A 22,538-nucleotide genomic window follows, 5' to 3' on the forward strand; every position below is an offset into this window, starting at 1 on the left:
ATCCAATTCAGTTGTTTACTTTCCCTGTTTGTAACAGGTTTCGTTCGTCAATGCTTCGATGTCAGCAGTTGTAGATAGCGATAAACAGTAATCTGTCAGTAGGTCATTTTCACAAAAGTGCAAAACTGTCACTAGTACAGCTTACTGGAATCCTCTTCCGGTCACGCTCATTGCATGCTCTTTAGTTGCAACCTGGTTGCATTTCGATTTTATGGCCGATTGTTTTCCATAATATCCTTTGAGATGGCATATAGCATACTGGCAGCCAGGTTTCAAAACTAAACATGACAAAAAGTTTGTGTCCTTACTTTGTCACCAGTATTTATTCTTTAAACAAGAAGCGAAACAAGATGGGTAAGCCTTGAGGTATTAAGTGATACAGATATTTATAGATTAATATTCATCTTGTGTGTTTTTGCTAAGGTTGGGTACCTTGGTAACAGGAGGAAGTCCGTAAAAACTGACAATAGTTTCCAAAACATAATATAATATTTTTAAGTAAGTAATGAAAATTTCTACTCATAGAGTCCAAACAATTCTTGGAGTGAATCTCACATTTTTGTGGACGTCTCATCAGGGTTGTAGTACATTACTAAGTTCATTCATTCTCATAGTTTAATATATCGCCTGGTAAAATACCTGGCGAACTCAAGATAGATTTTGATATCTACTCACCACCAATAACAATGCTGTAAAATGAAGCAAAAGTATAGAACATAAAATCTGAACATTTTGTATGCAATTTATGTCAGAAGAAAGAGAAGGTTAAAGTTAATAACATAGATACGATTGGTTGTACTTTGCCAATTACAGCTGTGTCAATTTGCAAATAAATAAATGAACTCTACTATGTATGATAAAGCAGTTTGAAAAGTAAAAGGAAGTGTGGTATTTAGGTCACTATTTCACACTCTATGTTGATTTTCTTCCTTTCTTTTTAAAGGAATTTAATATTTTATCATTCCATAATAATAAGTCTTTGTTGATGCTAAAACTGTATAAATGTCATTTCAAAAAATAGTAGCTTGAACAGTTATTTGATCAAGTGTATAATGTTGTAAGATACTTTTCTTGTAAGTTCCCCAAGGGTAGGCTTAGGGTTACATGTAATGGTAGGGGCTCTGAATGCAAATCTTCACCGTCCACTTCTCCTGCACCCCCTCCATCATCATGTAGGATGAGGCGATCACTCTCGGAATGAGAAATAAAAAAACGAATGACAATATACAAAGGAAGTACAGGTAAATGAAGGAAATCTGGTGTTATCAGATTTAAATAAGATAGCATCAGATAGATTTAAATCAGATAGCATTAAATCAGATGATTTTATGATATACAATGTCTTTGACAATAATTTTGGCTGAGAACACAAATGAAGTCAACATTGACCATAGGTAATTTCACAGGGTGTGTAGTGTTTCTTAGATTCATGTTCATGCTAAATATATTTACATGTTGACTGCAATTTCCTACCTGTGTTATATCTACTTGTATAGAAATTGATACATTTGTAGCAGCAGGATTTGTATGATATTTTTCTTAAGAAAACAGCAATCTAAGCAATAATACGTACCCCTGTGGGTAATTTTACCCACCTACAGCCCCTAGCAGCAAACGTTCACTTTCATGGCAGCTCATTTCATATCCACTTGGCATCATAGACTTTCCCACCCTAACAAATAAGCAATGAAGGAGCTAGCCAACAATATTGGATAACATTTCCCAATTACTTTAATGCATGAGTATGTTTTGAATAAAAAAATGAGATTAAATTATGACGCCCATAGGTTCTCTGAATGTTCATGTTTTAAGTTTGTCTTCTATGTCATTTTCCAAAAGATATCATTTCAGTATGAAGTGAGATTTTTTTTTTTTGAAAGGAGATAGGAATAAATAATGCAGTTTTATTGCATATATCTGGAAATAATAGGTTAAGAGCTGTCAGTGTAGGATGATTTGTGGCCTGTATTTGCTACCTAAAATGTACCAGTCTTTTTATCTCTATCCCTGATTTATGACTATCAGTAATACCCTTAGTAAAATGCAAACAGACAAAACCCCTCAATCAACAGTTTCTTAGAGCTATCAATCCATCTGTGGCTGTCCATTGTGTTGCCAGCTGTGGCCAGGTACTACATAAACCTTACCTATAAATTAAGATGTTTACAAAATAAGGGCAGTGGTTTTTATAAAGTAAGGTCGTTGTTGTATAACAAATATTGCTGTCGTTGTTTTGTCAGTGTGTAAGATTAAGAGGAGTTGTACCCTGAGCAGCTGTTGTTGTGTTACGTGGTATGTGTTCCTTCAGACTGAAAAAACATATTTTTTATACTGGAGGGATTACATCAAAATATTGTTCAATACTAACCTACACAAGTTTGAGATATCAGGTGTGTCCATTGTCGGTTTTAAAATCTTATGTCAACATGAAAACGTTTACAAAAATTACAGTTATGTACTTTACCCAGTAGTGTTTCTGCATTGACCCATGGGAATGTATGATATGGGTTTGTCTTGTGGATCATAGGAATGTCATGACATCAGACAAGGCCTTTGTATAATCTCCATTATCTGGCTGGATAAAAAATTATGCAAGGAATGATATCACCATGTTATTCACAATCAGTATGTCATAAATTTGAAGACAGCGTTTACATAGCAATAGTGAGGCCAAACAAAAAAAAATAGTGTGTTTCCAATAACCCGAGCTGACCCTAGTTTAAGCCGGCCGCAAACCCTAAATATTGTGTTTAATAAAAAAGATAAGACATTTTTTGTCTTCTTGACCTTCATGCACATCTATTTTCTTTCCCTAGTGATGTATGTACATGCGTATTCTGACAGACATTTTGTTTCTTTTTGGGTCAAAGCAATATTTTTCAAAAATAAAAGCAATTAAAAGATAAAATACAATCCAGTCCCTACTTACCCTGTTTTCTGATGCCATGTTATTGGAAACATACAATATTTTTTTTTATTTTTTTTTTGCCTGATAATGATAAACCAATTCCTATGATAACAGCTAAAAGTACAAAATTACTGAACATACATACATTGTTTTAAACCTGCATTAGCTGTGTAACTGGGGTATTATTTTTGCCCACAGACAACCAATAATTTATTTACTTACATGTAAAATACCAATAATTAGACATTATACATGTTAATTGGAGGTTGATTTTATCCATACGTATAGTATACAAATAAGTTGAAATTGTAATTCATTGCCAGTGCTTGATATTAACAGTAGTCCTGTGTCCACATACTACCAATTCTTGTCATGGGACTACCATAATTTCCAGCTAGTAGCCCACTCAGGCTACCACTGATTATGTGATGATTTAAAGGATGAAAGATTTACAGACATGGAAGTATTTTAATAACACACATATTTCCAATAGGCGAACTCTGTTTTCAGTTCAGGATTATAAGACTACATTTACTATTTACTATCTCTTGGTGACTATGATACTTTCTGAAATTGGTAGTCCTGATTGGGGATTGATTTTTGGGTGTGGACCCAAAAATCAATTTGTTTTGATATTCACCAAACTACAATGTATGTGTCTTGCTACACAACTATACATACACATAGGTAATTAAATACTAATCAAAGTGTGATATTATGATTAGTCATTATATCTAACAAAATAATTTTTTTAATCGGTCCAGTTGCAGCTAGTGCAGCTTTTATAAGTTTCAAGTTTTTGCAAAACATTCTAAAATGTCCATGGTAACTAGCACGAATTTTATCAATGTATCAATCAATCAATCAATCAATCAATCAGTTTATTTCAGAACAATAAGGCCACAGGCCCAAAGAACAAATAATATTGCAAACGTTTCAGTTTACAGTGGAAAATTCCTCTCTATTTTTCATTGCAAAATAAATAAATGAAGGTAAATTATTTAAATAAGTTATATTATCTGAATTCAAAAGTGAAATGAACTTATCATAGGAAGAGTTTAAACAAAACTATTTCGAAGGCCCTTGTATGTAATGCAGACAATTTGCTATGAAAGGATACTCGTCCTCATGTGTGATACAGTATTTTCAAAACCTTGGTCAGAAGTAATGTTTTCATATTGTCCCCTCTCAATTTGTAAACTTTGATCAATGTATATGCGTGTAAGTTGTCAGCACTCCCTTTGCGATCAAGACATAGAAATAAGAAATAATTTTTCACCTTAAAACTTGTTTCATATCCAAAGTAATTTTCACAGACAAATATGAATGATATGAAAGAAATATTAGTAACATTTTTTAAAGGAAAACATTTCGAATTAGATATTGTATGTTGATTTACAAGTAATACCAAATGTTACTAGCTATGGTTTGCATTTTAATCTCTGTTCACTGATGTGTATCGATTGAGTATGCAAAACTGACAGTAGAATAAATTTATTTCAGTTAGGAAGTCATCGCTTTGCATGTTCGTGTATAATGTATAGCAAGTTGATAACTCATAAATGTTGATACATTGTACAATGATGTCGTACATATATTTGTGTATATTGACATTTACGATTTGTAATTTACATAGCGCGCTCATTGTAAATCAATAATTTGGTATTCTGTGTGACAGGTGGAAGATTGTATCAATAGAATTTGACATCAAGTATTTTGTGTTGTAAGACACCAAGAATATCTTGACACCCTGTGTGATGTTCTAGCCCTCATTTTGTGTTTGCCAAACAGCTGTATGGCTTCCCAGTCATTTGCAAACAGGAAGTAAGAACGACATTGGTATATGTGTGTAAAGCAAGGCTGCCGTGACAACCTGAAGGCACACACAGTGGCCTTTTAAAATCACTGTTTTAAAATTACATGTCAACATTTCTACTCTTCAAAAACTTCTTTGGAAGCAATTCCAATTTTAGCTGATGTATTGTCGGATGTGTAGTGCAAAGGGTTGTCATGTACCCCAGAAGAGACATGCGTCTAATTTAGGAGGGGGTCGTAAATTTGATAATTGTTGCCAAACTGGTAACCTGATGAAGTTTGGAGTGACATAGCCTAAGATTAATAATTTCCACTAGGTAATTTATTTATGACAAGTGTTGAAAAAACTGGTAGATATTAACCTCACGGTACCACTCCTAATAAAAACCTGAGGGTTACTACTTCAAATTCAGCTCATTTGAAGTAACTGCATACATGATATTTTTTAACTGTGGGTAGGTTTTACGTTTTTCTATATGCAAATACAGGTGAACTAAAAGAACAGTGTAGAGTAAAGGTTATATTTTGGGCAGTAAATTTAATGGAATTGTGGTGTTTTATAGCAACAATTAAAGACTTTATTAACATGACCAAATATCATATGGTGAACAGAGTGGAATTAATCTACCAATATGATGATTTTTGCTGGTACCATGTCAAAATGCTGACTCTCTACAGCCTCAGGAGTGTCAAAAGCAGAAAGGTCTGATTTTGTATGTATGGATATCTACCACATAATGTCATGAAGGAGGTCATCGCAACAACACAGAGCATCACAGTAACATATCAATGAATCGTTAGCCCTGTGTAGTTGGTAAGGGCGCACACAGTACATGGATATTTGAGTACACTTATGCAGTAGATATGGTACATACAAAACAGCCCTTTCTGCTTGCGACACTAGTGGATATGATACTGGTACATGTATGTACCTGTAGAGGAGGAATGGGACTGTTCTGTAAACACATCTCCCTGTCATGAAGACAGTTAGTGGTTACATTGCCATTTTATGTACATCAACCCAAAGAGCCCACCTCCAATAAGGAAGTAAAATTTAGGTGTGAAAATCAGTCTTCTGGCAGAGTTGTAGAAAAAATTGGTCAAGAACGAAAGAATAATCTGATCATGTAATCCTCAGGTTTTATTTGATGGTGCTGACGACTGAGTCTAGAGGCTGTACATGTATGTGATCTCTTCTCATCATACCGTAACCATGGTACCTGTACTTTTGAGTTCAATTAAATTATAAACTCCAGTGAAAACTACACAATTGTCAACATTTCTTACTTATTTTTTTGCTAGATATTTTGGTCTCTTCACTAGAGAAAATCTGGGTGAACAAACTTTTACCCAGATTCTGTATATGTGTGGTGTGAAAAGCAATATGAATGAAATGCTAGCAAAAGAGTTCAGTTCATTATTCAGTGAATGTGAAATCCCTTTAATATAAAAATGAAATGTTGGGAAGTAATTAAACCCTACAGCTGTAAATGACTTCTATGAGACCTTGACCTATTTTAAGGTCAGTCATGTCACATGTTTGAAGCAATTATAATGAAAGATACAGATTTTCTCTCTAGAACTAATCTGATTCTGTTTTTCATGTAACTTACTTGTCGTTGGCTTTCAAATCTAGAGATCCTCTTTGAAAATGATTTGAAAACTAATGAAGAATCTCAAGGTTAGTTTTCATATAGCTCAATATTGATTCTAGTAAGGAAGATATCAAATTTACAATAGGTAGCGGGTATCTCTGAGGGTGTCTTTATACCACAACACCATGCTCATTATAGCAAATTTGAAGGGGGGGGGGGGGAGCAGGGGATCCTCCCTGCCCAAAGGCCCCATGGAAAACACTGGTATACAATTGTTACAGCTTGCATATACAGCTTGTAAAATTAAGCAATTTTACTCTGCATAACTACGTACCATTTTGTTGGGGTTTTTTTTTTGGGGGGGGGTTGAATATAAAACTTGTGTGTCATTGTAGATCTTCAATCATAGCAAATTTTCAATTTGGCACGTCTTACAGTTACCAATATTTGTTGTTGACATCCCTTATTTTTAGCAGTGATGATGTCATCCAATACATGGTGTTTGTTTGCAATACTGAATAGTTGCACAGTCCTTGGATCAAAGCAAATTGTTATACACAACTACTATAGCAAAATCTATGTCAGTGCGTTAAGACAAGTTCAGTAATTTATCAATATGTGGCAATACATTTCATCATTAATACTTCAGTTGGAAGTACTGTTAGCATAATGCAAAAAATACATAATCTGCATTGTTGACCTACCTATATATGTATATGTGACAACATGTTGGCAAGCATCGCCATAGCTAACCTTTACATGAACTCCGACACTGACAGCAATCACAGTCACATTGGCTGGAATTAGAAACAACAGCCTTTGAACTAAATTTTGAAGAAGAACAAATTGGCAAGATTGAGAGAAATAAATCTTGGAATGTTGACTTAGTTCATAGTTCTTGATTTAATCCTAATATATAGAAGTAAGTCTTTGGTATGAAGACTGGGGGAACTATGAAGGTTTTACCAAATGAGAGTCAATCATGAGACATGCTATATCATATGAAGATCACTTTTTTATCAGTCCCAAAATATCTAGACTTTTAAATATTGTACTGTACATCAGTGATTTGTCATACAAACTGTAATTTGAACTTTTGAGTTAACATACATTGCAATTACCAAAGGATAGAATATCATGAGTTTAGTATTTGACTGTTTTTTGTTAAGATTTGCAAACCCTGGTGACAGAGGAATGTAAATTCCACTAAAATTTGCATAGATTTTGGTAAATGTACAGAGTACCATTATTTTGGTGTGGAACTTTGGTAAAATACATGGGGGAACTCCAGTAGATTTTAAGTACTTGCCACCCTTAACAGAAATACTAGTGGGCTTTCACTGCAGTGATAGTGTTACAAAAACTTGCCATGGTCCCAGTGGTTTTGCACAGTAGCATGATCTCTCAAGGGCTATCATTGCTGCAAAAGTTGCAAATCGTCTTGATGTAGTTTGCTGTGTTTGTAGACACGATAGTTAGGTATGGAAGCATTTGGTTCAAATTGAAATGAATTGAGTACATGCAAAGTATGTGTAAGTGAAAAAAACAAAACAAGCTCTGAGCATGCGTGTAAAGAAGTACACGTAAAGTCTGTGAAAATGAAAGAAACTTTAGCTGTGAGCATTCATGTGTGCAAAGAATGATAAAACACACTGCTATGCTGTAATAATGACAAACTGGTTCAGGTCCTGTAGATAGGTTGTAAGTAGGGGCTGTAAAAGTTAAATAAACATATAGGTGCAGCTGAAAGCTATCAGAGTTTTATGGACATTGGTTGTCAGTTTGTTCTAACTTTTCATAAGCCATATTTGATGGGAGACATGGTATTTTCATTTTTCATCAACATTTGTGATCTCCGAAGAATGTTGTTTCAGTATTTGTGCTTCACAAGATAGTATGTCGTGCTCACAAGATACTATCTGGATACGTATTTGGTTGTTGAATGTGAAAACCTAATCAATATCAGCTTATAAAAATGTACTTGTAGTGTATCATTTGACTGTGTGGAGAGTATATTTTAACAATAAAACTAGGAAAGAAGCCCTGTGTAGCTTATTTACACAAGGAATTCTATTGACTTCTGTGTCATTGTACCTATGTTATTGGAATGTTTTTAGATAGCACAGTAGTGCGAAATAACTGTTTCTTAGACTAATCATGGCTTTTTATTGCAATGTATAAACATTATAGTTATATATAGGATGTAGTAAACAGTAGTGACCCCCCCAGGTCTTTTGTTGTCCTTGTTTCATTTACATTGCCTCACATGAACTAGCCTCAAGTAGTAATTGTTTGAGTTATATTGACTGGGCTGGCTAGGAATACCATGACAAAGGTCAGGAAAATATTGAATTTGTGCTATTGTGGTGAATGGCAGAGTTATGGCTTGGTTTCTTGCATAGAATTCAATCCACCTATTGTGGTGTGAGGTATTCGATTACCTACATAACTGAGTAGTTAAAGGGATGAACAGCTGGACTGAAAATTGTCGGCTTATCACTGGTTGCTACTTACTAAAATCTACTGTAGGTTTAATACTTTCAACTTGTTTATACCACAGAGTAGTCATTGGAAACTTATAAAATAATATAACCAAGGCCTTTTGAAAAGTAAACTGTTACCTAAGTTATATTATATATGTGTTGCTCCTAGGGTAACCTGTAAGAGCTGTAAAGTGCACTAGAGCTAACTTGATAATAGCATTTGTGAGCAATTTTCAAAATGAAATTAAATTCCTTGTAAAAGGATATCGATGGTAAAATCGAAGGCTGTTTACATTGCACACTCAATCACTTTGCCTATATTCATGTTTTTGCATATCAAGTAAATTGCAATACACAATTGTAGGAGTAAGTGTGAAGTGACAACTCCCATGGCTGTGGCACTAGACATTTTAAAAAAAAAGAGTAAATCTCCAGACATAAGATTTGGAACCTGAGAAGTAAAATTATTGATGGTTGTCAGTCTAGGAGACTCAGCTGTTCAAGAAATAAGATGTGCGAAGTAGCTGGAAAAGATGTTGCACAGAATGGTATGCAATACCAAAGCAGCTGCTGGCGGGATCACTTTCAAACTGTACTATTTTGTTTCTTATTGTAGTGAGCATCATCACATAATGTATGGTTATTGTGACAGCTCAACACACAATGGAGGCTGTCCTATTGTGTGCTATACATGTAGTCATCTTGGAATGTTATATGCATATTATTGATAGTGTATTTGCTAAGGTTGGGGAACCCTGGTAACAGAAAGGGAGAAAGGGATAAAATTGGCACTGTTTCCGCATAGAGTCTGTAGTAATTTTGTTTGGGAACCAGGTAAAATGACATGGGAACCCAGGTAGATTGTACGTAGTTACTGCCCTTAGCAAAAACATCAGTAGAACATAAAATATTATCGTAAACAAATAAATTCAGAAGTTAGGATTAAATCAAGTAATGTTGTCCCCCACCCGCACCCAATACAACATTGATCATTTGCCGTTGATGTTCTAAGATTTGTTCATAAATGTAAGAGGGCTTGCACATTGTTGCCTTATCACTTCACTTGCCACACTAGTTGGGAGGCCTAGAGGGTTGTCCCCTAATGAGGGTTTAGGTGTTTGACTTGCAGAAATTGAAAGATGGCCTTCAGTGAGAGTTGTCATACCATTTTGACACTCCCTATCTTGGTTTGAATAAATTTGATTTTATCAGACACGTTTGGGAATATACACAGAGTTAGCATTTGTGGTGTTTTCATTCAGTGAATATAATGCATTCTATAGATATAATTTTTCACATCTTGAGAGTGAAAGTAAAAAAAAAGTGTCATATATTAAATATTGTCTTTCGATATATGTATTTCATGTTTGTACTAAAAATATTACAAGTAATTCAATACTGTCATACATCAGAATAGTTGATAGGACAGCCGTGCAATACTTCAGTGTACCTGGTATTTGTCAGGGTTGGAGGTCTCATAATGCTATATTCATCATTTCAACATGAGTGAAGCAGGTGGAAATATAGATTGTAATGATTTTTTCCCCTCCCAAGAGACACCAAGAATATGTAATTGTCTGCTGACAGAATCCTTAAATATTGTGTATACCTGTGTCAACTTTAAAGGAATGTAATGATGAAAATGCTCACAACACACTTAGTAACAAAGATATGTATACTAGAAATCAGAATGAAAATGTTAAAATTAACAGTGGGACAGTGTTGTACATAATGTATGCATGAAAATAATTTATGCAGTTTGGAGGAAGCAAGACGTTAACCATATGCAAGACATATGAAAATGAGGACAAAAAACATGTAAATAAGTCACTGGTTTACAGGATATCACAATGTGTTTTTGTGTATAGTTTATCACTTAGAATTTGAAGTTTGTAAATGTCATGTGTTTGTCACTTCGGAGAAGCTAAGATCAGTTGTGATGTCATAATTTTATTTCTCATCTTTTTGTAAAACTCAAGACAATTTGCGTCAGCTTTCTGACTGATTTTAAAAGAAAAACATCCTTATGCTTGGCGTACATGTAGAGGGGAGTGGGGATTGCCCAAACCCCTCATGACTTGACTTTAAGCTGTTTTACCTCATGTTATACCTGAAAAATAGAACTAGAAGATTGAGTTATTATATTTTCATGTATGCCTGTAATAATGTATGTACGATGTATAGTTAAAAATAAATTTCAACTTTGTACTGCACCAAAATACTTGGATGAATCCTAGCTTTTGCCACGAGTCCTCAGGGTCTTCTTCAGGGATATTGTAATTATATCAGATTTATCATTCCATGAATTTGATTGTGGAACCAAGGACAGTATATTTTCCACAGGAATAATGTAAAATTGTATTGATTTCAAGTTTTCTGCTTCATTTCCAGATGTCCCGTTTCCACCAACAAATCGTTTGACAATAAAAGAAGTATTTGATAGCCATGACAAACCTAGACCAGATGTTTTAAAACAACATTTTATTGTGGAAGGACGTGTAGAAGAAGCAGTAGCACTTAGAATCATCAATGACGGAGCAACTTTATTACGACATGAAAAAACTATGATAGATATTGAAGCACCAGTTACAGGTAAAGTTATTGACTTTCACCCTTCCAGGGAGATTTTTCTAAGATTTTCGTCTCATTATATCAGTCAGAAGCCTGATAGATATTGAAGCACCAGTTACAGGTAAAGTTATCTACTTTCATCCATTTCTAGGGATTTCAGAAGATTTAGGACCTATTTACACTATGCCTTTTCAAATAAAACACAACTTTTTTTATGCATTTGCACCTGCTGTTTTCACGGAGATGCCAAAAATACACATGAAAACACAACGATTTGAAAATGCTGCCAAAAGTGAAATGTTTTCTGAAGAATTTGATTTCACTTGAAATGGAATCTATGAAAACAGAAATATTCCAAAATTAAGTGTCAACCAACCGAAAGTGCAACAATTCGAAAGCATACAGTTTGACCTCATGAATCACCACTACAGATGACTTCCTTACTTACAATTATGCTGAGAAACTGAATTGTTATGTTTGCATGTGCACTATGGCATCATTTTTTATTTGTTTCGTCTTTGACGTTTCCATGTAAACGGTCATAAACAATTGTGAGCCTGATGTGTGAACACATAAAAACATGTTAAAACGAAAACGATATTATAGATTTTGAACATATATGAAATCGTCGTGTAAACGCCACCGTAGAACCCTACCATGGGTAAAATCTATGATAGATATTAAAGCTCAAGTTACTCTACAGTGAAACTAATCAACTTGTGCTGTGTGTTCTACCAAAAAAATCATGACAAGGGAACTAGTAAGTTTCAGAATAATGTAACATATTGTTTTGTAAATTTGAATTGTTTCCAAGTAATTAGAAAATGAAATCCATAACTTCAATGTATAAAGGTCAGGGGTTAACTGAACTTTGTAATGATTTAGCTAATATTCTAAAAAAATGCTAAAATGGGGAAGTGAACATCATTTTAGTGCAATTACCCATATGTTTATTGTAAAAAGCCATGAAAAACATATGGTGAACTCTTACAATTTGACATTTTTATAAATTTGTCAAAAGTACAGTACACTTCCAGTCTGACCTATTTTATAGTCTAATGTTATCCATACCATCAAATCTCAACATCTATCTTTGATGTAGATGTTTCAATTACACAGGTCAATGTAGACTTAGTGTTTTATAGCCTGACATATCCAGTGGTTGTTTCCGCTGATGCAATATGCTCACCCACTATGTTCTCCTAGTTTCATATAACATAATGTGGGTTTCTTAAATAGCAACAGGTATGGATGGAATGGTTTCTGTCTGAATTATAATGCAAAGTTCATGTATAGCAACAGTTTTGGATGTAATTTCTACTTGATAAATTAACGATATTGTAAGAAAGAAGACAAATTATGGAAAATAACTAGATATTGATAGTATGGATGAGTAAATTACAGTACATGATGGGTGTTGATTGCAGATGTAGTATAAATAATTGTCAATTTGATGTGTGATTTGAAAGTAAAAAAATGTATAAGTTGGAGAAAACACAGAAAGATAACATGGTAACAACTACCGCTTTGTATTATAACAGAAATTGACAAATTTAGATCATAATTTGTAAGTAATAGATTTGCCAGCTACTGATGTGATATCATTATGTCTTCATTTCTTTGCAGTCTGTGGTGATATTCATGGCCAATTTTATGATTTAATGAAACTATTTGAAGTCGGTGGTAATCCAGCTAATACTCGCTACCTTTTCTTAGGTGATTACGTCGACAGAGGTTATTTCAGTATCGAGGTAAGGCATGTTTGCATCTAGTTTTAAGTTTTACAACATAATGCTAGGTGTTCCAGAGAAATGTGAACGTGAAAATCCCACACTACTGGTTTCTAGGCTAGTGTCCTTCATGAGAAGGGTGTATTGAAAACAGAAATATGACTGTCAGATATGAAATATCGTGTTGAATGTACCTGATGATTAGAACCAGAGATGTTGAATACAGTATGTATGACAAGAAATAATTGCAATTATTGTATGTATTGAGTTACCATTCAGTCATTAATATGCTGTGCACGTCTTCATGCAGAGTAGTTTTGTTAGAAGCAAAAATGAATTCTTATGGGGAAAAAAGACTTGATAAGGCTGACAAAATCTTTTGCTGGCAAACCGTGAGAAATTGCTTCATTTGCTGTGAGCTCATATCTTTTCTAGGCTGTCAGAACGCTAATTTGATGCCACATCAAGTTGAATTCAATCATTACTTTTTGTAAGCATGAAAAGTACGCCAGGGTGAATATTTTAATCTCAAAAGGAATAATGTATCATGAAAACGTGTGCTGGAAAAATGAATTTAATTTAAATTTTGTACTGAATTTTGAATTGAAACTGTTTTTCTGTCATCATGAATATGTAAATTATCAACTAATCTGCAATGTTTCTGTTTTTCTTTTAAAATTCAAAAATTCCACACCATTTATAAACAATTGTTGTAGGTTTTCTTCATAAATATTCAACAGTCAGTGACAGTAAAAAACAAATGTATAGATAATAAATTTGTTAAATTTTGTTTCTCTCAGCACGAAATAGAGGAAGATAGTATATATATAGAGTTTATCAGAGGATTACTTAGCAATAAATGTTGATGCTTCAAATTAGTGATGTTACTATTCTTTTCGTCATGAAAAAGGTTACCAGAGCCTTTGTAATTCACTCTTATGGAAATGAGCATGTTTCAGAATGTGTACAGTGAAGTTCCACAAGTTGTTTTACCAGGGTTGTCCACCAAATTATGTGCAATGAGATAACCTTTACATTTAGGATGGTGCACAACTGGAAACACTTGTAATGACTTGATTTTCAAGGCCGTGAATAATGCTATAAATTGTGTACAAGGTATACTGAAATCTATGCAAGTTTTACCACATTTAACCGTCTCTGTTACCGGATTTCCTAAACCTTAGTAAAATCACTGAGTTGGTATAAGAACAGGTATTGTTTTGATTTTTTATGTAAAAAGCCCCGCCTCCCCAGAATATGACATTCTAACTTTCTGCTAGCAACTGCCCAGATGGTCAATAGTCCTTGCATCACAGAAATCTTTGACAAAATATTCTGAAGATTTCGTCTACTACAGTGCAGAAGGTTTTTGACCATCTTGCCAGTTCAATGCTAGACAAAAGTAATTAGCACTGAGAACCATTCTGTGGTGAATGGCAAGTTGTCGTTTTATTACTGAAGAAGATTTTTTTGGTTTACAAAACCTTCTTGTGTCATCATGCATGTTGTTGTCCTTGCTAGGGCCTAATCCAGCGTAGTTGTTGTACCCATGTTGGTAATGCCCAAATTGCAGGTCAGTGTCTCAAGGGATCTAATAAGAGCTGCTTGCTAATAATTGCCAAGTTCTCAGTGTAGATTATCATGTATATTGTTTAGTTTCTATGGCATGTTTTGGGAAACCTAACCCCCATAGAGGCTGCTCATTTGTTTAAGTAATAGGCAGGCCAGTTCTGTGTGTAGAGATACTTGATAAGTAGACAAATAAATAGTAGTTTATTAGGAAACAGTTTAGATGTAAATTAGTCTTCTTCATTTTAATGTACATTAAGTGATAAATGTAAAGAAGTTAAATAGGACATGCACCACTGCAGAACTTAATCAACAAAGTGATGGCCCTATCGTACCACTTGGCTGTGTGCCAGTTTGCCTGCACAGTTTGAAATCATAGTTACAGTTGATTGTTGAAGCAAATGTTGAGGCAAAGTTGGAAACTAATTCTAGTAATGTAACAAATCAGCTGTTAAGTCAGGTTGCTTTTACTTGTACTGTTGCACTCTACTGGTGATTATTAATAAAAGAAAAAGTCCAATTTCTCTTTCCCTTAAACCCTTAATAAAGGAAGTTCCCAAAATGGCCAAAAAACATGTCAAGTGGAGGACTTCTTTTTTCTTTTTCTTTTTACAAGATTTCAAAGGTGAATAAGTTATGGGGGTGGTTTTGCCAAGAGTTTGGGAACCTCTGTAACAGGAAGGCAGGGTCTCGTTAAAAAACTTGCATTCTTTGTACCATGATGTTGGTGGTGACCCAGGTGATATTTGAGAAACTCCGGTGGATGTCACAAACTTACATTCTAACATCTGAACTTTAATGCTTGTCAGAACTCAAGTTCAAGCATCATACATTACAATATGAAATAAAAACGAGTCCGCATGCATATTTCAAAGTTTATTAAATCATACAAAATGAATCACAAGTATATACAATGAGTTATCTGAAAATCTAAAACTACTTTCTTTCAAGATAAATTCATGGGTAATGTATTTTCAGCTAGCTTTTGTCAAACTGTGATATTGGTAAATATTAAAATGGCTTTTACTAGGAAGAATCAGTGAAATATTTTGAGCTGTGGAAATCTAAGTACAACATTGCGTTTTGACTTGTATTTGTATTTGTTGTTTCTTTCAGTGTGTACTGTATCTATGGGCATTGAAAATACTTTATCCTACCACATTCTTCATGCTTCGGGGTAATCATGAATGTCGGCATCTCACAGAGTACTTCACTTTTAAACAGGAATGTGAGTATATAGCCAATTTGATGTGTCACTGACACAGTGTCATGTGCCACACCAAAGTGTTGTGTTCCCCATCTCTTAGACCTCATCCTTTTTGAGTCGCAATCAAAAACTTTGTGTGTGTGTGTGTGTGTGTGTGTGTGTGTGTGTGTGTGCGTGCGTGCGTGCGTGCGTGCGTGCGTGCGTGCGTGCGTGCGTGCGTGCGTGCGTGCGTGTGCTTCTCTGAATGTGTGAAGGAGAAAATGAGGGAGATAGGGTCATAGGATAGTGTGTGTGTGTGTGTGTGTGTGTGTGTGTGTGTGTGTGTGTGTGTGTGTGTGTGTGTGCATGTGTGCCATGTGTGTATGTGTGTGTATGCAGATGAGTGAATTAATCCAATTTCAAGCACAACGTCTTTTTTTTCTTGTAGGTAAAATCAAGTATACTGAAAGTGTGTATGATGCCTGCATGGAAGCATTTGATTGTTTGCCACTAGCAGCACTTATGAATCAACAGTTTCTCTGTGTCCATGGTGGATTGTCACCAGAAATCCATACATTGGAAGATATTAAAAAGGTAAATCGACAAATAGTGTGTCTGTTTAGCCGTCTCATCAACACAAATGCACACACACACACACACACACACACACACACACACACACACACACACACGTGTGTGCGCACAGATGCATGCATATGCACACACGCATACACATACTCATAGACACGCATGCTCGCATATATGCCACACTACACAGTTCACCTAACAAGACCTTTACTTAGTTAAACATGTTACATCTGTATTTACTGAAGGTCTCTCAATCCAAATTTGTATGTGCTTGTAGCCTGCTCTCTGACACAATTTCTCAGTTGCTGTGTTGAGTAAGGTCTGTTACTACCAGGTTTGCTTGACTGGTACCCAACTCTTTCAGAATAATTGAAAGATATCGACAGCCTTCCCTACCCAGGAAAGTGCACGAAGTTTTGTCTAGGAAACAACTACCACAAAAAACAAACTGTGGATACAGTCCGAGTCATTCTACCATTAAGTGTACAAGTTAGAGAAGGGACCAGATTTGCACTTATTTTATTCATTGCCATTCACTAAAAGTTGTTGCGTACTTGAGTAAAAAGTTCATGTATGACTGCACTACAGTTGTAGGACTTTTCTTGTGAAGCCAACTATTTGCTCTGTTAGTGAAGCAAGGTATTATTGATGGGATGTAAAATGCTTTTTGTTCTTCTAAGAAAAGAAATTCTAATTTATTGCAGTAATATGTGAAATAGCTTTATTTGAAAATGGGTAAATTTATTGCTACATAATTGCATGTACAGGGTTCAAATTTTAAGGCATAGTTATGGTAGTCAGATTTAGCCAAGTAAATTGTTTAAGCTACAGTTTTCTATTGATTGCATTGGTCTAATAGACTACCATCTTGTAAATGTGGGAGTCCAGATACAATGTTTAGTAGTCTATGTGTCCTGGACTACTGCTAATTTGGTAGTCTAGATACGATGTTTAGTAGTCTGTGTCCTGGACTATTGTTAATTTGGTAGTCTAGATACAGTGTTTAGTAGTGTATGTGTCCTGGACTACTGCAAATTTGGTAGTCTAGATACAATGTTTAGTAGTCTATGTGCCCTGGACTACTGTTAAGGTTATAGACCACGATAAAGCTAGAAAAAATTACAAAATTAACTTTTTGGGGGCAAATGACTACCAACCATTTGAGCTATCATTGTATGCAACCCAAATAAATGTAGCACTTCTCAATCTTGAGATATGGGAAGGAATAAAAAACCAAAACAAATGCACATGGCTTTACAACCATTTGCACACTTTATTTTAATATAACGGAAAGTGTCAAGTACTAGGCAGCTCATTAGCATACATTTGACGAAATGTGTCAAGTACTTGGCTACTCATTTACATAAACTTGCTGATACAGTACAGTCTCAGACCAGTAAAAGAATTGCTATGGTCATGGGGTCTGGGGTACAGTGTACCACAAGTATGAATAACAAGAGGACGTCCTTCCAGTCTCAAAAAAGAGTTGCCCAATAATGTAATGAGCGAGCTAAAAAAATGAATAAAGAGAATGAATTAGAGTTGCTGTCTCTCTCTCTCTCTCTCTCTCTCTCTCTCTCTCTCTCTCTCTCTCTCTCTCTCTCTCTCTCTCTCTCTCTCTCTCTCTCTCTCTCTCTTCTCTCTCTCTCTCTCTCTCTCTCTCTCTCTCTCAGTCTTTTCAAGATATTGCTTATAACCGATTGTCTACTCAAAACTATTTAAATGGTGAAAACATTTCTCAATTTTAATGAAATTTTACTGTGCATAAAGGAATGTATTACAATAGGTGTCAAAATGCAAGTGAAAGTCAGCTTTGTTACAGTTTAGCACAGATGGTCTTTGCAAAGTCTTCCAAAACCCAAAGGCATCCTACAACAAAGAATGGTGGAAAGGTGTAAATAGTACCACATCATCACAATTTTAAACAAAAAAGGGAAAAAAAGCATTTATCAGCAACGCATCGATCCTCTGGGGAATCCATTTTCGCTATCTAGGCGAAGTAATGATTCATAGCCTAGGTTTACAAAACATACTCGCCCTTGTGGTACAGTAGTGGTGATTATGTTTCAGCGAGTGAAGTCAAAACCCACGATTTGGAAGTTATCTTTTCGTGAACCACATGCATAGCTATTTTGTAATAAAAAAAATAACTCACCACTCGTATCTCTCCCGTTATCTAGTAATCTATCTGTTAGACCTCGGATGTTCTTCCGTTACAATTACGACACACGACCTAACATCGCTATCGAGGATGTTCGGGCAAGCCCTCACTGCAAACTTCGTTCGCTTATATGTTATAGTAACTTATACGAAAGAAAGCCCGAACGTCTAGCAGCAAGACTAGGTATCTAGTACAGGTCAACAGATCGTTTCCATGTAAACATATACCGTCCAGTGTTGTTCATCGACACTACTTCACTTAGGTGACACTAAATAAAATGTCACAGAAACGAACAACGTGGTACATTATCATTCCCAGTTATTGAATTTTTGGGTACATGTCCTCAAAAATCTACGATATTCAATGTACAGATTTTCCATCGGTATACGCGGTACGTCAGTATCGAACGCTAAGTCCGCCCCCCCCCCCCCTTCCCTTCGTAGCACGTAGTACGTGTCATCACGCTACAGTCTACGACCTTCCAAATGCGAAGTCGTCGTATACGCGTAGTAGAGCGAAGCTGTCGGATAACTATCCCTCTTGAAAACTATGTACTCGCTTATTTCATTTTCTTTTGATTGAGTTCATTACCAACCACAAATTGACACGAGGTGGTTTCGTCTTCTTTCTAAACACGGCCCGTGCTCACTGAAGCCCTCGCGTGGTGCCGTGTCATCTCCGACTATTTTTGCTTTTGTAAAAAAAAAATTAACATGCCGAAGAGCTAGAGACATGAGAGAGCTATATTGCTAGACATGTCTAACAGTTTTCGTTTTGCATTGACGTTGAAGCGATGTGTTGAATCATAGACCCTCCACCCATGGTTGAATGTACTGTGTATGCTGTATCCAGATGAACCGGCGCTGGTAGACACAACAAATTCAACAATGGCAACATATCAAATTACAACAATAGTGGTGCGTCTTTTGACGTTGATTTCGACACAGATACATGTTATGTATCAAAATAAAAACAATCGACTCTGAGTAAGATGCTTCAAAGCAAAACATAGTACATCTACAATCGCGACCGGACTATACATTGTTACTCCAAGAAAATACCATCATACTAAAGATGTTTTATGAAGCTAACTAGATTCTTTATTAGTTAAAACACCACTTTCAAAGCATTTGGTATATTTTCCGTCGTTTCATGTTGAACGGGAACCCAGGGAACATTTACTCTCTCACCGGAAACCACTACGTTTATTTTACATAAAACCTGAGACCGCTAAAACGTAGCTTGACACTCTGCTTTCCATAAAAGGAAGTAGGCTCCGCCCTCAATTTGTTCGCAAACATATGCAAATGAGGAAGTTAATTTTTAACCCGAATAGCCAAAATCGCATGTCGAATAGTGGGCGTTGGCTACCTTTGAACTGACAGATTTCATATTTTTTGGCCAATAGAATGGTCATAACATGGAAAAAAACAAATTTTCGAAGGTGATAAAGGATGTGACACTTACAACTTTTCTGTAAGGAATGTGTTAAACGTTTTTTGTTTGTTTCAACTCAAACACATGTTTTTGTCATTTTCTCAAGTTTACATTTTGTAAAGAATTGCGTTACTTTGTGGAAATTAGCAACCTCAAAGAGTACCCGACAATAACAAACACAGTAGGATCTTATTCTCCACGTCAGTGGCTCCAAAACCGTGTCTCAGATTTTTGATTGCGTCTTTTGTTCTAAAGTAAGACGGATTTAGATGAGACATACATGGTTTATTTGGACACTATTTATTATTATTTATATATCTTCGTTACAAAAACAGATAGGAAAAATCTGAGACACGGTTTTGTAGCCACTGACGTGGTGATAAACACTGTGCGTCGTTTTCTATTGTTGGTCGAAATTTGAAGGAGCTAATTTTTGTTGAACCAAACATGCAAATTATCACGTATGTAGAGGTCACGTGATCTGAAGTACATAAAACCAAATTTTACTAATTTCATTGTAAAGAGTGGATCAAGAGCTTTCAGAAAATGTATAGTTATGGATGTGTATAATCATTACTTTCTTAACTGCAAACCAATATCAGCAAGGGACATTGAACGTGGTCTATAACCTTAATTTGGTAGTCTAGATACAATGTTTAGTAGTCTAAGTGTCCTGGACTAGTGCTAATTTGGTAGTCTAGATGTATATTCTGTTGTGAATAATTCCTTCTGCAATGAATAGAAAAGAAAGCAGTAGAAAGATAAGCATACATGTGTGAGATGTGGGTACATAATTTGAGATTTAGTCCTGTGTTGTTTATAAATGTTGTAGCAGTCAACCATGTCAGCAAATCCATACATCAGAATTAGGTCAGTGTTTATTTTTCATTGACCCCAGGCCATGTGATTACACACTTGTTTTTTTTTTTACCAAATGATGAATGTGACAACTTGTTCTTACTAAATCAAAACATTTAAAAAGAATGTTAGATATTTCTCTTTTATGTGTCTTTTATGTGTCTTATTGCCTGGTATGTTCTTTTTATCTTGTACAGTGATGTGTAACTAGCTCTGTGTCTGACATACACAATGACAACAGATTCAACAAAAGAGAAAATTAGTTTGTTTGTATAGGTACCATGTGAACAGTGTTCTGTAGTATATGTCACAGGCAATGAGTTGGTGCAAAAATCTGATTGGGCATTCTACTGGCACCCTACCGAAGTTTTTGGATGACTTAAGAAACATTGTTCATTTAGCAAAACCCTCCCAGTCTGTTACCAGGGTTCTAAAACATTTAGAAATACATGTCGTTGTACAGTACATTTGCAAAGGTTAAAGGAACTCCTTAGCTCATTCTTAATAAGGGTTGTAGGTGGCCTAGTGGTTTTGCCTCTTACCACTGCGGTCTGGGATCGATTGAATTTACCATGCTCTAAGAAGAGTGTCTGTTAGTTTGACTCTACCGAAGAATGCAGGTTTTCCCCAGGCACTCCAGTTTCCACCTACACTAACACTAAATAACAGCTATGTCAAGACTATCATACACAAGCCTCCACAGAGATTTATACTCCATTCATAGAAACAGGAAGTGAATTCATTGTGTAAACTTTGAGGTTGTTTCACTTCATAAACTTTGTAAAACCATGGTAACACTAAATATTCCCTTTCACTTGGATACTTCCTTCAATATGCTTCGTGATGTAATTACATGTTATTCCCTAATATTTTTCTTCGTCCAGCAAAGGAAAATACCAGGCTAGGTGTTGGAAGTTGACTGCCAAATCTAAACCAATGTCTGTGGACAGACAGGCTAGGTATAGGAAGGTGAATACCAAATCCAAGGCAATGTCTGTAGATAGGTTAGGTGTAGGAAAGTGAATACCAAATCTAAACCAATGTCTGTAGATAGGCTAGGTGTAGGAAAGTGAATACCAAATCTAAGCCAATGTCAGTAGACAGGCTAGGTGTAGGAAGGTGAATACCAAATCTAAACCAATGTCTGTAGATAGGCTAGGTGTAGGAAAGTGAATACCAAATCTAAGCCAATGTCAGTAGACAGGCTAGGTGTAGGAAGGTGAATACCAAATCTAAACCAATGTCTGTAGACAGGCTAGGTGTAGGAAAGTGAATACCAAATCTAAGCCAATGTCAGTAGACAAGCTAGGTGTAGGAAAGTGAATACCAAATCTAAGCCAATGTCTGTAGACAAGCTAGGTGTAGGAAAGTGAATACCAAATCTAAGCCAATGTCTGTAGACAGGCTATGTGTAGGAAAGTGAATACCAAATCTAAACCAATGTCAGTAGACAAGCTAGGTGTAGGAAAGTGAATAACAAATCTAAGCCAATGTCTGTAGACAGGCTAGGTGTAGGAAAGTGAATACCAAATCTAAACCAATGTCAGTAGACAAGCTAGGTGTAGGAAAGTGAATACCAAATCTAAGCCAATGTCTGTAGACAGGCTATGTGTAGGAAAGTGAATACCAAATCTAAA

At 35.5% G+C, this 22,538-nt stretch overlaps 1 protein-coding gene across 5 annotated transcripts in view; it reads left to right on the forward strand.

The window, feature by feature from the left end:
- LOC144452347 (protein phosphatase 3 catalytic subunit alpha-like) overlaps positions 1-22,538 on the forward strand; it is a 49,886-nt gene that overhangs the window by 4,620 nt on the left and 22,728 nt on the right. For all 5 annotated transcript variants that reach the window (XM_078143431.1, XM_078143432.1, XM_078143434.1 and 2 more), the window contains exons 2-5: positions 11,193-11,393; positions 12,999-13,123; positions 15,788-15,899; positions 16,306-16,451. In XM_078143431.1, coding sequence (XP_077999557.1) covers positions 11,193-11,393; positions 12,999-13,123; positions 15,788-15,899; positions 16,306-16,451 — 584 coding nt within the window. The remainder of the gene's footprint in view (positions 1-11,192; positions 11,394-12,998; positions 13,124-15,787; positions 15,900-16,305; positions 16,452-22,538) is intronic.

This window comes from Glandiceps talaboti, chromosome 22, assembly GCF_964340395.1.
Source record: "Glandiceps talaboti chromosome 22, keGlaTala1.1, whole genome shotgun sequence".
Lineage (NCBI taxonomy): Eukaryota > Metazoa > Hemichordata > Enteropneusta > Spengelidae > Glandiceps > Glandiceps talaboti.